Below are 18139 nucleotides of genomic sequence, written 5' to 3' on the forward strand. Positions count from 1 at the left end.
AAATCTATACTAATTATACGGAGGAAAGATTTGTTAAGTTTCTAACGAGTAAAGACACTTCTGTCCTGGTAATTTTTTGTGGATATGTAAATGTGTGTTATGTATGTATGTTTGTATGTTTGCATGTTTATCAATAGTAAAATTTTTTGAAACGTTAGATGGGTACAGTGAGTTGAGCTTAATAATCTAATTATCTCATAAACAAGGTTGAATTTACATTCGTGTAATTCAAATACTGGTTTAGACAAACCGGACATTCAAACATGACCTTGACGGTTGTAATTAGATTCCACATGTACTCATACTTATTTAAAGCGTTTTATCCCCGTCGTATATTATATTGTGACGAACTAAATGGTAAACTTACCTTCATCTTGATTACTCCCAAGTAATACTTCAGCATTATGAAAATTCCCTTCTTTTATCATCGTATCTGGATCTTTCGGAAGAAATACACCATCAACGGTTGGCGCTGAGGGGAACCCTAATATACCGGTGTAAGAATTCCATTGTTGTACTGATATTGTTTTAGCATCCACACCGCGCATGCAGTCCATTACAAGGCTCGGATCCGTAGCTAGCAGGCTACTGTTACAATTGCAGTCATCTACCAAAACTTTGCCAATGCTTTGAGCACGTTCGCCCGTCATCCAACTCCAAGGGGCATTTAAAGTTCCCGATTGCAGTATGCCCCTCTTAAACAACCCCTTCATTTCGGGTGAAAGCATGTGCAGACTAACGCAACCTCCTCCTGCCGATTCACCGAACAATGTTATCAATTCAGGATCTCCACCAAACGCACGAGCGTTGTCTTTGATCCAACGAATTGCCAACTGCTGATCCCACAAGGCCATGTTACCAGGAGCTTCTTCACTGCCCGGAGAAAAGAATTTATTCAAGTACAAAAATCCAAAAGCGCCAACCCTGTATTGCATTGAAGCCACTATGACATCACTGGAGGAAGCCATTATATCAGCTTTGTAAAGGTCGAGAGTGGCCGTGCCGCTCATGTAACCACCGCCGTAAATCCATACTAGTATTGGTACTTTCGGCCTTTCGGTTAGTGGCTTATCTTGATGATGACGTACACGTAAATGTTGAGGCACCCATATGTTGAGATATAAACAGTCTTCTGATATGTTTGTATTAGGATTCCACATCTCCTCGCCCTCGAATCCAGGGAAATACTCGTATCTCTCCTGATAGCAACTGTTGGGCATAGCCGTAGCTTCCAGTACTCCATGCCATGGATCAATGGGTACCGGCTTTCGGAATCTCAATGGACCCAGAGGTGGTTTTGCGAATGGTATTCCAGTAAAAATGTGCACTTCGCGACCCATTACTGTTTTGGCGTAACCCTTCACTAAACCGCTCTTAGTTTCGACGATGAGGGGGTCATTATGAAAGTTCTTTGGGGGTGCACTGGTTGTTGGCGTGGTCTGAGTTGTCGAGGTGGTTGTGTCGTGGTGGTTTGCCCACGACCTGCTCCAGGCGCCCGAAACAAACAACAGCAATAGCAATTTTGTGTACACGATTTTATCGTGGCCACTCATATTGACAGATTTAATCTCTAACTGTCAATTTAATGTAATCTAAAGTAGTCTGCTAGTTTGATCAGTAATTGTTTCAAACACATTTCTTTTTCCCTGTATTTTAACTGCTGGTGACTTTCTGAAACAAGGAAAATGTGAATATTAGCTCATTTGAATCATTTACATACATTTGATGGTGTTGAGACGAATCGAAACGATTGGTGTGAGGTAGATGGAGACGCTTCTGTGTTAGAAATTGCATTTCGATTTTTATTCTTCGTAATATTCATTTTAAATATTACAAGGGAAGGAAATAAGATCAAAATTTGCATACTCAAGCCTTGGATACTACAGAAAAATTTAATAAACTTATGGTTGTGTCATTATTGGCATATAAAATGGAATACATGCATTTTAAAGGCGCAAAACTCAATTTATTTCTTGAGGGCAGCGCTACTCTGGTATTTCTTTGAGAATTCAACGTCATAAAATTGTTAAAAGGTATTTCATAAACTTTGAATTAATTGGGATAAGATCACGAAAATTCAAAAATACGCTTTCATTTCAATGAAAAACAAAATTATTTTTATTTCATCTAGAGTTACTTCTTATTGTGGAAATGTCAAACAATACTTTTACCACTTCGAAATACGATACCACCACTAGAAATATTGGCTTACAATTTTCACTGTCACATTTTTTATTGGCATTCTTATGTTCATAAAAATAATGACAAAGACAATAATAAGGTGGTTGTTTTAATTACTCAATATGCTTGCTTTTCGTGAATGATTATCTACTTACACTGGACGTACAAAAGTGAAAATTACATTTTATAATACAGTTTTATGATGAATCAAAAATCTTCAAGGTCGGCAAAAACTGCATAAAGATCCAGACATTTTAATCAACGTAAAAGATGGTGGTGTTAGATTGGAGTCCGATGATAGAGCTTTAAGTAATGAACCTACAGTGCATCGATTCAATCAATCACAATCAAGTTTCAGGTTAGAAACTATTTAAACCTTCTTTATAAAAAGGACACGATCTAAATTTCCTTTAAAATTTAAAAAATATACCTTATCGTAGTACTTTCTTCTAAGTCCACTGCATATTTCTGTCGCACTTTAAATTTTTTGACGAATTAATAGGTTTTTAGGGAATGATTAGCTTTACATAATCTAAACCATGATACTCCTTTACTGCTTTTAAATGTAATTGAAACGATTTGATTATTTCCGAACATGTGTTTTTCAATTTTTTACTTTAAATATATTATTGAAGACAGATCGATTCGTGTCCTAAAAGTTCGAGGGTCGAATCCCGGCTTTTGACCGAAGGCAATCGTTATTTCATCGACACACGTTATCGTCCGCCGGGGACACATAACATTGTTTTCGAGCTTACGAGTGGAGGCGAATAAATATTGAATTAAGGTTCTGCGTGAAACACGTAAAGGTGTGCATGCTTTGAATGTAAAATGGGTGTTCGACAACTTTTACATTGAAACCAAAGATGAACGTCGAAGACTACATTTAATCAGCATCTTGTACATATAACATCTTATAAGGTGTATGTTGGAAACTGACGTTTATTTTCTAGTCAAAATGATCCATAACAAAAATTGTCTCGATACGATGAATTAAAAAGTAATAATACTCGTAGTACAAGGGTTTTTAGTTTGAGTTTTATCAAAGGTATCTTCTTAATACTACTGTAACATATTGTTAAAAATTTTTATTATCCAAATTTTAAAATGATTTCCAAAATACGTAAACCTATTTCTGTGATTATATTCGAGTGCTTTTAAGTGATTAGATAACATGTTTACATTATGTTATCTTTAAAAGCGTTATTAAATTTTCTCTAGGCTTTTAAAAGGGAATTATTTATTAAAAAACAAATTACAGGATTATTTACAACAAGCTTTCGTTGTTCGACTTCGTCCTCGTGAAGTTAAAAAAAAAAAACAAAGTGTGTAGCCTATGTGTTCTTCCAGACTAACCTCTACATCTACACCAAATTTCATTGTAATCCGTTCTGCCGTTTAGGCTACAAACTCTAACAAACATCCATCCTTTTGCATTTATAACATTAGTCTGAAGTATGATAGAAATTCTAAGAAATATGGCTACAATTTTGAAGGCAAATAACGTTAAAGAGTGAAGTGGCTTCTAACCTAAAAAAATTGCAACAACATAATAAGCTGCAAAAATGTTGCCAATCGTGATTAATTTAAGGTCAATATCAAACGCAAACATTTATAATTAAGATCCAATCACTATAAAAAAAGCTGGAAAATTCAGCGCACACTGGTCACAGCAAAAGTAATTACTAACAGGGAACAATCCGAAAAGCCATTATATTTAAAGATTAAATATATTCGTGGCATGTTCGGAATAGTAAAGCATATCAAAGCACCGTTTGGCGGGATCGACGGCGGGATCTCTCGGGAGCAGACTTCGTTGCAAATTAACTTAAGGTCGCTCTGTATGCAGACTGTGGTACCGTCTAACGATGTCCCAGACCCTGCGGAGCTGGAAGTGCTACCAACTTTACGAAATAGTCTCCTAACAAATTTATACATAGTGAACATGTATGTTGTTAGCTCTACTCTTGAGCCCGCAACGTTTCTAATTAGAATTTTGATTATTAAAGTCCGCTTTGTAGTTGTTAGATGATCTAGAAGCGGTAGAAATTATGGAAGGAAATACATACATGACACAATATTTACCATATTGTGGATATTTTATTACATTTACATTATTATAATAATGGAGGAAATTATGGTAATAAAGTCTCTTTCTAAAGCCATTCAATGAAATGTATGTATTTAATATCATAAAATATAGAAGTGACTTGGATTTAATTTTATTTTTTAACTGCAAAAGTCATAAAAATGTGCATCTTATTTTTTGTTACATAGTTATTTCAGGCAATCTTAAATTTAAAAAATGCATAGTCGACTTGAATTAATTTCAATAATTATTTTACCAATAGAAAAATACATAAAATAAAAGTCATATATTTCTTTATCGGGATCGACCACTTACTAATGTAGCGACCTTATTACTGTAATAGGGTGATCAGAGATAAAATAACCGGCTTTTACTAGTGATTCGAAAGCAATCAACGTAATATATGAGATGTCTAATTTAGTATTTATTAGTCTGAGATACGATCAAACATTTTTTTATTTATTGATTGTCTGCCTTCTTGTTAAATTTGTAAGATCTACATATTAGAAATCATTACGATACCAGCGGCCGAGCTTCATTCGTATTTTCTGTACCAATTCCGAAGTGTTGTTTTAGATTTTGAAAAACCATTTTTAAAAATAAATCGTTTCAAATTTGAACAAAATCAATTTTACCTGTCATGTTAATTTAATTCTTTAAATAACGAACGTATTAAGAGAAGCCACTGTCCTGTAACTAAAGAGGGGGCCCTACTTTAGATAGGGACCTATCTTAGGAGGTACAGAACTAACGACCTGTAAACTTTTATAAAAAAATATAGTTTTTATTTTATTTTTAAACTTTACTTCTCATAACATTATTACGTGTGTGAACGTTAACTTCAATGTTCAATTATTTGAATCCATTTCGGTTTGATGTATCCAATTTTGAAGATCACTCAAATGTCAGAACGGCATACTATTGTGAAGTTTAAATAGCGATAGGTTATCAAACATCAGTCGCGTCGAACTGGGTCATTAGTGACGCTAACAATCAATCATATGTTTTGTGTTTTTATAGCAATTACTAGCCTTCGCCCGCGATTCCGTCCGCGTGGAATTAAACAAAGTGAGTAGCCTATATGTTCTTCCATACTATCCTAATTTCATCGAAATCCGTTAAGCCGTTTAGGCCACAAACACCACAACATCCATCCATTGGTGGATATCAATGCATCCATCCATCTAAACTTTCTTGTAATATTAGTATTAACTATGATCATTTTAAACTAAACACAATTTTTTCCCCTGATCTTTTTTACACCTTTAATTGTTAGTGATACATTGAATGCGGAAGTAGAAGAACCGCATACTTTTGATAGTGTTAAGTAAGTCCGATGTCCAGCAGTGGACATACAAAGGCTAATGATGAAAAACAGGTGAAAAAGTAACTTAACAAGTTACAATAGTTTGCATGCTCAACTAGTTCATCTTATTTGTACATTATAACAGTTTACTTAGTACGTTTAAATAGGGTAGATAAGCTTTTCATGAGAGTTGACTCAGTATTCTACCGGTAATGTTTTTTGTCTAAGTCTTCTGAAAGTAGACCAGATACAGATACTTTGTATAACGAAATTAGTCGGTTGTGAACCTTTTATAATAAAACTAGCATTCGCTCACGGTTTCAAAAAAAAATCTCTAACAAACATCCATCCATCTAAACTTTGCATTTATAATATTAGTAAGATATAAGTATAAATCATCAATTAAAAAGATTACGACAAGAAAATTGGCTGTTATAAAGCATCGTCATCAAATTATGAACGCCGCGCTTGTCAAGAGAAGAGAAAACAGCAGATAAAAGTCTCCTAAGGAGGCGAGGAGTCTTGAGGAGGCATCGCCGGTGCTGGTGGGGTGTTGCGGGGTGTCGCGGGATGTTGGAGGTGGAGGGAGGGTGAGGGAGGGCGGCGCGCGCCGCTCGATAAATCGATGTGGGTGATACAATGCTATGCGGCGGACGGCCTTGAGCGCTGCAGCTTGCAAGACACACCTCCGCCCTACTCACAAGTTCAATGCCAACTCGCTGTCTTCCCCCAAACACGTCCTCAACCACTAAATATGTATATCATGCATACATTCAGGAATACATACTTTTCCTCTTCAACAATTCTCAGTAAATAATATAATTCAAATAAAAAATAAAAAAAATGAAGCATCGGAGCAATGATACTGAACATGAATTCATTAACAAGAAGCCAATGGTGAAAATATTTAATTGTTAACTGGCTAGTTCACGGTCACTGTTTAAATGGCCTTAGAAGGTCGATATATCTGTTAATCATATTACGAAGTATTATTATTATTAGATGTCTATACGAAAAGAAAAAGTTAAAACAATCTAAATATCCTCCTCTGATTAATTTCGACCTATGAGCAGATGACACTGTTAATCTTACTATCTTACTAATCTTACTTCTTACCAATATAATAAATGCAAAAGTTTAGATAGATGGATGGATGGATGGATGGATGGATGGATGGATGTTCGTTAGCGTTTGTAGCCTAAACGGCTGAACGGATCTCCATGACATTTTGCACAGGTTTAGAGCATAGTCTGGAAGAACACATAGGCTACTTTTTATCCCGGGATAAGTTACGGTTCCCGTGGGGTTCATTAATTTATTTTTTTAATGTTTACTCGCTCATTCTGCAACGGTTCAACACATCTTATTGAAATTTGGCACAGATGTAAAACAAAGTCTGGAGTATACATGGGATAAGCTACATTCCCGAGGTGTCCGGTTCCCGAGGGATACGTAGCTTTTTGTTATTTATATAGTTTGTATGTTTTCTAATTACACGCGGACGAAGTCGCGGGCAACAGCTCGTTGTTTTTTTATCTAAAAAGAATGTTATAAAAAAAATACCGTCTACAAGTACAAGTAGCCAAGATCTCAATAACAAATCAAGAGCTTTGACGTTGAATATGAATACGGCATGTAATGTTTAACTAAATTTAATGTTTAAAGAGTGGAGGTTAAGTTTTGCAAAAAAAAAGAATGTAAAACCTCGAAATGCAAAAAGCTTCTACAAAAGTCATGAATTTTGAATATACACAAAAAGTGAAAATTAATTAATTAATATCACAAGAAACAAGAACGTTATATCTCTGGCCGTTGTAATTTCAAATTCAATTAAAATGTACTGAAGCTGCAGAATTATATAAAAACCGTCAGGAACAAGATTTTCCGTTTGTTCCCGAAGCTACAATGTAGACAGAGCCTGTCAACACAAGCAAATACATATTAAATATCCCTCCTGAAGTCTTAGGGATGTAACAAATAAAAGAAGCTGACCTTATTTAAGATTGGTTTAAAATCTTTACTAGTTTTCTTTGAAAATAAACGTAAATTATAATTTTTTCAATAGTTCAGATTAATTATATCTTAACTAATAATAAGTTAAGTTATTGGTCTACTAATTTAAAAAAAAAAAAATAGCTTTATTGACATTAACATATTTGTGCCTCTGTATATGTCTATGAACCTCGAATGTCTCTTTCTATTAAGGGTCCCACGTCGCGTTTGCCAGATGTCCAATAAAAAAAACATTGTTTTATTGATTACTATCGGATATGAATTGATTAGTTGAAAATTCTCAACAATTTACATGGAAGCGTGCCTTATGTTTAGGCGGAAGTATGGTTCAAGGGCTCTTCAATTTTCCTTACAAGGTTGAAATTCATTAAATTGTACTCAAGAAATTTATAATCTCATAATAAAATTGTAAAATAACACTTATCGTTAAGGAAAATTTATATTCGTAAGTTAAAAGTATGTGAGATGTTATTTCAATTAAAAATTTAATTATTATAGAAGTTCGCACATCACTTATGTACATTTAGTATAACTATGCGAAAGATTCCTTGAAAAGGTTGTAATAATATCACGAAGTCTATACTTATATAATAAAGCGTAAACACACACTACTTTGTGGCGTAGGATGTCAGCAATTACAGCACATTTTTGAATAATTATTTCTTTGATAAAAAGCCTTACACTTACGACAGGCTTGAGGCTATATATTTTCACGTTATTAAACTTTAGGGGTAAGTAAATTATAAAAAACCTTAAAGTGGGCTAGGGACCATGAACTACAAACTCCCGACAAGCGGAAGCAAGATTATTATGATAACGGTAATTTTGACATTAGCAATTAAGGATTTGACAAATGTAAACAAAAAAAACATTTTTTTTTTAATAATTTCATGCGGGTGAAATCGTACTGGAATAGCTAGTATGTGATAAATTGAAAAATATAAAAATATATAAGCATACAAGTAACATAAGGTTTATATACACAAGTAAACTGCTTTGATTTAATATTTTTAGGGTTAAGGATGGCAAGAATTAAAGTTTAATTCGATGAGTTAAATATAAAATGATTCAATGAAATAGTACAATACTATTATATAGTTACAAACGCAAAATAATAAAGTTACAAAGTAAGAAATATCACAAATATTGATTACTCTCGGAAGATTAAGTTATGAACATAATGAAGATAGACGACTAAAATTTTCTCAATTATGTAGTTAAGCCAGAGAGTGTGGAACTTCTGTTTGCTTAAATTATAATCACAAAGTTATAATTACTTATAAGTACAATCTAGCTATGACGTAATACTCCACACTATATGTAGGTACACCATTTGAATAGACAATGATAAACATAGACGAGCACTTTGCCTAGAGCTATCCGGGTCACAGGTGATATGTGATGGCTGTTGACAATGTACGCAGATTGTACCCCGTTCATTTTTTATGGGGTACGTTCATAGGAAATTCTTACGTTGAGCCAATCCAATTTTGTTGAGCAAACCAATTTGTATTTTCGAAAAATGTAATGTTACTGTATATTAATTATTCAGTAACTAGATTCATGCAATAGTGTTATTTGATACTAACATTTGGGTGACGTTAGACTAAAATTCTGGAGAAATTAGTAATAACGAAGCAAGTCAGCTGCTCATTCGGTGATGTAGAAGCATCCTATAAAAAAGCTAACGACATTATTTATTCTTTGTTTCGAAATTCAAATGTGATGACGAAATTCTTACTATGTTTTCCCATTTCCTTATCCATTTCTCCAAATAAAATTTTCAATTCAATACGCCAAGTTTAGTGAATTCTCGATTCTCGAAAATGAAGGCAAACAAGTCTCAAACTATCACTCTTTTTCCGTTGTAAAATCCCTGACCCCAAGTTGTAACATCGTTTCTATATATCGACACTACTTCACAAAGAAATTTAAGCCGTTTATTTTTTTTCCCGAGCGACATTTGACCTACATCCCGCGTGACTCAAAGCGGTAATGAAATCAGAGACGAAGAGCATGTTGACCTTCAAATCTCTGTTTATTCAATTGTACACAGATGAGACAGAAAAAAAGTTGAAAATGTTTGTTTACACTACTTTATTAATAAAATAATTAAAGACACTAAGTGATCGGCGTAAGAGTAATCCAAGGAGATGTTAAGATCTAAAGGAATACTTCCGTCATCTCAAAACGACATATACTTATCTGAAATTTTTGCGTAATTTTTCACCAAGTCTCATTATCGGCATAAACTTCTTGATAACAGTCACTATGAAATTTATAACCAAAAAACGGAACGATCCATTGCGTTGAGTTTCATCCGTTTAATGAAACTCAACGCAATGGTGTAGAGGTGATTCCCAAAGACCATTGAAAAACCATCCTCTTCTTTGTATTATTTTTGTAAATATTTACTAAGTCTTCTTCATTTACATATTGGACGCAATTATACACAAAAATAGCACTCCAACTATTTTCTAATTGAATTCTGTTTCGTGTAAAACGTTATTCTTTCACTTAAAACGAAATAAAGTAGACTGTATGAATAATACATTCTCAAATCCGATTGACCGCTTACCACTTCATTTGAAAGCAACAGAGGTTCTAGTATAGATAAACAAAACCTAAACAAACAATCTAATACAAAGTTATCTTCATTCTTATTCTTATCGCATTACCTGAATACCGTTGATAATGAATTATTGATCAAAACCAGCTTCGCGAATAGTACAGGATCTAGTATGGTCAGTAATCATTGTTATTCTGAAAGTATTCCAACACAATACCATATCATTAAAGGAAATGAATTAGCAAAGGATTTTAATTCCCTTGATGTTTATATTGGAACTGCAATAGACGATAACTGCATGTAATAAAGATGACACAAACTTCAGAACATACGTTCATTTCGTACAGTGATACGAAACACGTGAACACTTTGTATTCTTATCTAAAACAACTTGTCCAAACGTTGTAACAGTTTTACGATGCTTGTACAGAAACTGGAAGTTAGTTACTGTCTATTTCCAAAACCATTACATTTTCAACTGTTAAAAAACAGTTTCACTGTATTTTAAACGTTAGAATTTTGGGATTGTGTCAGTAAGAACATGAATTGCGTTAGACAGTAGGTATTTCGATTAAACTGGCGATTTCTATCCTATTATTTTGTATGCATTTATGTATGAGCTTTACTACAAAAAAATAATTTATGTATTCTTTTATTACTACTATTGCAATTCGTAATATTTTATCTTTAATTTATTCAATTTCTTTACGTTAATTTTAATAAAATGGAATGCTCTATAAACATAGTTTCGAGCAATTTATGTAAATTATTTTATAACACGAGTTATTTACAGAGCTTTAACTCTCATGTAGGAATTTAACCGGCATTCGCAAAGCATTTCACGATTTAATTAAGCCATAAAAAACGTTACCGTTGCTATTGCAAAGACCTTGGTAATGTGAATTCAAAAGGAATTAACATATTCTTAACCTCTATTGCAAAATTTTCTTCGATAAATATAATTTATATATTTACTAATAACACACTCCGTACTAGTAGTTAATAATCTGTTATAAGTTATACGTTAATAATGTAAATAAAAATCGTCCTAACTTTTCAGTTGAAGCGAATTTTAGATTTTTACAAAAAAAAAATCATCAAAAGTGGTTTCTTAATTGCAGAGTTTATCTTCGATTTTATACCATGACATGAGATTTTCAGATATTTTCAAACTTTATCTGTATTAAAGTTAGAATGAGTGAATACAATTAAAGATAAACTGAAACCTGATTCAGAAGGGAAATGGTGGAATTTTATACATTGTTAGTGCACAATTGTGTACAGGCTTTTAGAGCGGGCTGTAATCCGATATACCTGCGATGTGGATTAGCGGAATTGTTAAGTGACTTCCACTTTTAAAACATATTTCAATTGTTTTCCTTGTAAATTGTAATTACATTCCGGTTTAGTTAATTTACCGAGTAATATAAAATGTTTGTTATTTTAGCATGTAATCGCCTTAAATGATAGAGACGGGAATATGTACTTTAGCTGTAGAAATCCACGGTTAAGATGTTATCTAGCGAGGTATATAAAATCGACTGGTCGCTCGACGGAAGGAAATTGAGTGAAGTATAAATATCGGATCAGCTTTAATGTATTCTATTGTTCCAGGCTGCATTGTACCGTGTATTCAGAGTATGTAAGCCAGCACAAATCTTTAATATACTCTCAATTCTCTAACTGGGTTATATGCAGTATTAATTTGATGGCCTATTTAAGGCGGATACGACTTAAATAAATATCGAAAATTATATTGCAAACTTTAATATTTTCTTATAATTATATTTCTTATTTCTATACCTATATTAACACATCAGAGATATTTTTGTGAATCAAATTCCATCTATACTAATATAATAAAGCGTAAACACACACTTTGTTGCCTAAGAGGTCAGCAATCACAATATATCTTTGAATAATTCTCTTTTTTAATAAAAAGTCCTACATTTACGCCACGCTTTAGGCTATATATTTTCACGCTATTAAACTTAGGGAGTAAATAAACTGGAAAAAAACCATGTGGGAAAGACATAAACTACAAGCTGCCAACATTAAGGTAGCAAGGTTATTATGGTTATTGACATATGTATGTAATTGAGAGAGACAAATGTAAACAATGAAAATAAAGTTTTTATAATTTCACGCTGGTGAAGCCGCACGGCAACAGCTAGTTTTCAATAATTCTCTAATTTTCGATTTACAAATTGAAAACTGTTATTAATCTCAAATAAATTTAATATATTTTTTTTTTGTTACTTTCGTATGCAATGATATTGAATCCATTATCAACGAACAAATAACCAATAACTAAATTGGAATGTCAAAATGTAAAGTACAATGAATTTTCATTCGTTCGCGCTGCCAAAAAGTCTCTCATTCGCAATTGTTCCATCGATTTCGGAAATTTCATTTCATTTGGCTACATAACAGGACGATGTTTATTTAAGTGTTTCATCAACATACACTTTGTGTGCAATGTGGACTCGACGTATTTTTTTAAAGGTTTTACTTAAACATAGTATTTTTTTAAATGATAACAACAGATAATTTAAAAACTCTTTGTGGATGATAGATTATGTAGACAGAGGTAGAGTCCGCTTTAACATCTTCGCACGAATGGGCCGGCACGCCCGGTGTAATACCACGACCACACGGCAACAGACGTGAAGTGGAAGCAACGCCGCGTTTCGTCTGATGAGTGTGGTGCCCGACTCCTAATTTTAGTCCCTTTCCCTTTCCACCCTTTTCTTAAAAGGAAAAGTGGTTTTGACGGTGGAGGAGAAGCATAGGAAGGGGAAATTCCTCTTTATGTGCGTCTCCTCCTTTGCCAATTAAGGGTAGGCAACGCATCTGCAATTGCGGATGTTTATGAACAGCGTTCGCTTTAGGTGGATTCAGTTGGCCGCTTGCTCGTTTGCCACCTAGTATTATAAAAAAAACGAGAAACTAACATTTGTTTGTTCAAGTTGTCATAGTTACTAATTTCTTTTTTATGATCTGTAAGTCTCGGTAAGGCAGGTAGTGTAGAACAAAGTCTAATGAATTTAATTTTATTGCTCTAGTTCAATAAATTCCTTCATTAGGAGTTAATATTTGAAAATAGTTCTAACCTTGTTTGTATTTAGATCGTATATTCTTGGCGGAGATGTCCTTAAAGCCACGGACTTGCATGGCAATATTAACAAGGCCAATAGCTTGCTGTAAGGTCACGAAAGCGTTAAATTTAACCTGCGATAACGGTTAAATCAAAAAGTCTTTTCCCATTAGAACGTTGATATTATTAAATATTTACTTGAAGACAAATTGTTTATAATTTATTTAATATCATAGTAAATATTAAGGGTCTGTCCCACCAAATTCTAAATTGTCTGATAACAAACCAAAGTGTAAAATATGTGATGATATCGGATTTTGTTACGTTATCTGACAGTGAAGTCATTTTTAATCTATCGCGAGTCTATCAGCCAGTCGTGGGACAGGCCCTAAGAATCATAATTCAGATACGTTACGAAGCAAATGCCCAAAATATTGTTTTAACGATATAAAATTGTTGAAACGTTGAAGAATCGAATTTATATCAGCAAATAACATAGCCATACTAACAGCTTAGTTCCGAGATTCATAGTTATAATATTCGGTAACATTAACAATCGAATAAAATAATTTGTCCTAATACCGATCAAGATATCGTAATTGAAATATAAGGGTAAAAGATTGAATCAGTAGAAATTACCCACCGAAATAAATCCGTCGGTAAATTAGACGTATTCATTTTCGAATACGACACGAGAAAGCGATAGTTTTAATAGGAATGACTAAAAATTAAAATGTTTATTACGTTGAAATGTTTGTCAGGACTACTCTATTCTTTGTACCCTAAACCATTAGCCTATAGACGTTGAATTGTAAAGTGATTCTTTCTGTACATGAACTAATATTTGTTCGGATGTCAACTACAGTTTAAGGAACCTTACGTGTAGTATTTCCATAGCGTTAATCAAATATCAGTATAACGAATTTTAGAATTTGGAGACCGTATGCCCTAATTCAAAATAGAATAAATTTACTGCCGTTACTTAAATTTCACGACAGTAAATGTATCATTTAAGTATTGTAACTTTTTAATCTATTTGTAAATCGAGCATTAGTATTAAAATTGATGTTAAGTGAACACGCAACATCCGTAGTGTGTACGTGAATTACAACGCCTCATGGCAATATAATATAATTGTAGGTTTGTTACTTGCTTCAATCAAATTTGATAGCGCTACACCGAAGGTTAATATGTACAGGTTACATACATCAGTTATACAAGATTCTTTACTTAGCGCCTGTCCCACAATTCTTGTAAATTGTCAGATAACAATCCAACGTATCAAATGTGTGATGGAAATATCGGATTTTGATACTCTATCTGACAGTGACGTCACTTTTAAACTATCTGAGCTATCAGCCAGTAGTAGGACAGGCTCTTCGAGTTGGTATTAGGAAGAGGACTAAAATTATTGATAAAAAAGATACAAACTGTGCAAAAAACAGAACGGACTAAGAGTCTGTAGATGTTGATTTATAAAAAAATATCGATCTATGTTATAGAGAATAAAAACCTGGTGCACCAATCATACCATGATTGTTAAAAATTATTAATATTAAATCTAATTAATAATATAATATTCTTTCAAATTTACAGATTGTCTGATACAAATGGAAACAGTGTAAGTTGGAATGAGTGGCATTGAGTCACGCTACTGTCACAGTAGTTGCGCTCTTTATTCGAAAACCTCGTCCTCTTTCGTGAATATCTTTGTTTTTATCGCTGCCGTAAGTGGAGCTCCAGACTTAACTAATCAAATGCTTTATTAACGTGCAATGAATTTCAAAAATATCGGCGTTAAATTTGCTACACGCTATCGACATTCTTAAAACTTTGTTTTTTATAATTGGCATAGTTTTGAAGAACCTTCATAGAGTAATGAAATTGCTGATTATTTACTGGTTTACTAATAGAAAGGGGAGGGTGATGTAAGCTGCGAGTACATCATACTAATATTATAAATGCGAAAGTTTAGATGGATAGATAGATGGATGGATGTTTGTTAGAGTTTGTAGCCTAAACGGCTGAACGGATTTCGATGGAATTTGGTACAGCTGTAGAGATTAGTCTGGAAGAACACATCGCCTACGCACTTTTGTTTTTTTTTTAATCCCGCGTGGACAGTCGCGGGCGAAAGCTAGTATCTAATAGATTTTATTTGTTCAATCATTCCGTCTATTACTTTTTAATTCTCTTAAGTTTGACAGTGAAGTTTTTGGTTGGTAAGTCATACAGCAAAATAGATTTGCCTGTTTTTTACGTTAACCAAAGCAAGGGCACATTTTTAGTATCGTTTTCCATTAATATGAAGTATATCTTTAGTATTTGGTTCGTTGAATAATAAAGGTATAAAACGACGACACTATTATTGTTATTAAACTAGATATAAAAGCAAATTCTGTGTATTACAGAATTAATATATTAAAGGAGGTTTTATCGACATTAATATACGTCTTGTGATTTGTGCGTAGGGGTCTGTGTGTTTTATTTGCCAGCTATCACACTTTATATGCGTAAAGTTTTATTAGCTTTTTAACCTTTCCATGATATTTTGATGTGAAAAATAAATCCCTGAAATATTACAAATAACAAATTAACAAAAGCTTAAACCCTAATAAACTCAATTTAAAATTTTAATTTTAAATTGAGTTTATTAGGTTAATATACGTTAATCATATGATCTTTTTTTGAGATGTTTATTAGATTTTAATTAGTATAAGAATTTGTCACGGAATTATAACACAAGCAAATGTAGAAAAAAAAAAGTTTTGTAAGAATGTTAAATAACATGTAGATTAGTGTTAGTGGTATGTTTCATAAGTTAATATTTTTGTCATAAGCTGTTATGGTTGTAATTTACAACACCAAGAAATGTTTTCTCTTTATCGTTGGTCGGCATTAGTCGACCATGTTGAAAATAGGCGTGGGCCGTGAGAATAATGTGCTCATTTTTTCACAGGCCTATGATAAAATCTATTTATTTGCGTGCGTATTATCTGCAGGTAAAGCAATTTTACGACTTTCTGGTTTCACATTTTTACAGTTTGTTTTCCGTTAAACAAACTTGGTACTAAGACATTTTTATGGCTACTTTATTACGTAACTATTTTATATCTAGACATCAATTTGATGCTACTTTGTAAGAGGTGAAGTCTGTTTAATAAAAAACAAGGTTTGGGATTTTCACTTGATCATATTTTCATCTATATAAACATATATAATAACAAAATTGGAGTGTCTGTAACATCAAAAGAATAATTACAGATTTCGAGAATGTATTTGCGTTGCTGATAACTGACAAGCATAGGCATATTATAGGCTATTATCTGCGCTGTCAAAATAGCGTTACGGGTGGTCCAAATTTACGCTACTTTTGCGGGCGACAGTTCGTAGTCTTAATGTAATAAAACATTTATATTGTGAATAGCTTTTCGAAAGCTTCGTATAAGGAAAATTCAAATCGTTTTCCTTGACTTTCATTTCGTATTTTTTTTAAATAAACATCTTGATTCATAAATGAAAGGTAAATATAAATAGAGGTCTAAAAATATCAACCCTCAACTCTATACGCTTTACTTCCCAACCGCAAACGATGCGACATAAGAGATTTTATTTTCAGATCATATATTTTTAGAAACGTTATAAGTCTATAAATATATTCGCAATTACCCATCTTCAAAGGCCAAAAGAATAAATAAGAATATGCGACATCTAAAGTACTTACGAGATAAATTAATAGCGACATTCTTACTGTTGACTGTTACGTGCGAGTCAGGTTTATTTCGAATAAAATGTTATGACACCCGCGGGACGGAATCGTAGCGCAACGAGGAAAACTCTACACGTAGAACTTCTAAATGGAAACAAAGATGTCTTTCAAGATTATTCTTTCAAAACGTAGCAATAACGTAAAAAGAATTGTACATTTATTTAATAAAAAACATACATTCTTATAGTAGAATGTGGAATCAGATAAAAGGGTCACTTGATAGAAATAATGAAGTGACCGCGACTTGCGAACGACTTGTGCAAAAGTTAGAGGGTTGCCTACTACGAGTACTCGTATTTGCAAGGATGTAGAAAACGGATATTTGATATCGAAAGATCCCGTTCCTTTTAAAAAGGACTAGTGATTAACATTTTTTTTCTTTGTTATAACAAGTCTGATATTTTTATCGTTTTTTAAATGCGTATTTAAATAGTTAGGTAGAGACATTAATTAAGAGGTGTAAAGTTAACTATTTCGGACTTACACCTTTTACTTTAATTTATTCTTAGTGACTTTGAAGGGAACTCTTCAAAGGTTGTCCTTTTCCGATAATTTAGGACGGGTTGGGCTTAACTTTCTAATTATGGAAATCAACTTATGACATTTCAAAGTTTAGTGTCAATCATTTGAGGGTTATTTTAACTAGATTTTCGTAGACAACCATTTGTTAATTCCATTTTTAGCACGTACTATTCTCAACAAATACGTACAATGTACTTAATGTACATAATTATTTCTACAGATTGTTTTTTTTTAACACATTACTCATTGCCCCTTTGTAATGATCCAGGTTCGCCTCTTGAGCGGAACTTGTTTGCAGCTTTAGGTCGTTGCCCATCGTCACCGTACAAGATGTATGGCAAGTTACATCATAATTCCGTTAAACCAGTTTTGCTAAATCGATTTACAATCGCTAAATCGTTACTGACATACAAGTTATTGTTTTTATGGATTTTAACTCGCCTGATGTTACTCAATTAAGATTAACAATAAAGCTTTTTTCTTTTAGGATTGGATTCTTACAGGAGTCAGAAAAGAACCAAGAAGATCCTAACTGAGAAAATGACAACACTCGAAACAAAACACACAGATATTTAAAGTGCGAAACAAAATGT

At 33.1% G+C, this 18139-nt stretch overlaps 1 protein-coding gene across 1 annotated transcript in view; it reads right to left on the bottom strand.

The window, feature by feature from the left end:
* LOC106103689 (acetylcholinesterase-like) overlaps positions 1-18139 on the bottom strand; it is a 35524-nt gene that overhangs the window by 12355 nt on the left and 5030 nt on the right. The window contains exon 2 of the mRNA XM_013283516.1: positions 368-1671. Within this exon, the coding sequence (XP_013138970.1) occupies positions 368-1553 (1186 nt within the window). The 5' untranslated portion in view covers positions 1554-1671. The remainder of the gene's footprint in view (positions 1-367; positions 1672-18139) is intronic.

This window comes from Papilio polytes, unplaced genomic scaffold, assembly GCF_000836215.1.
Source record: "Papilio polytes unplaced genomic scaffold, Ppol_1.0 DF823731.1, whole genome shotgun sequence".
NCBI lineage: Eukaryota > Metazoa > Arthropoda > Insecta > Lepidoptera > Papilionidae > Papilio > Papilio polytes.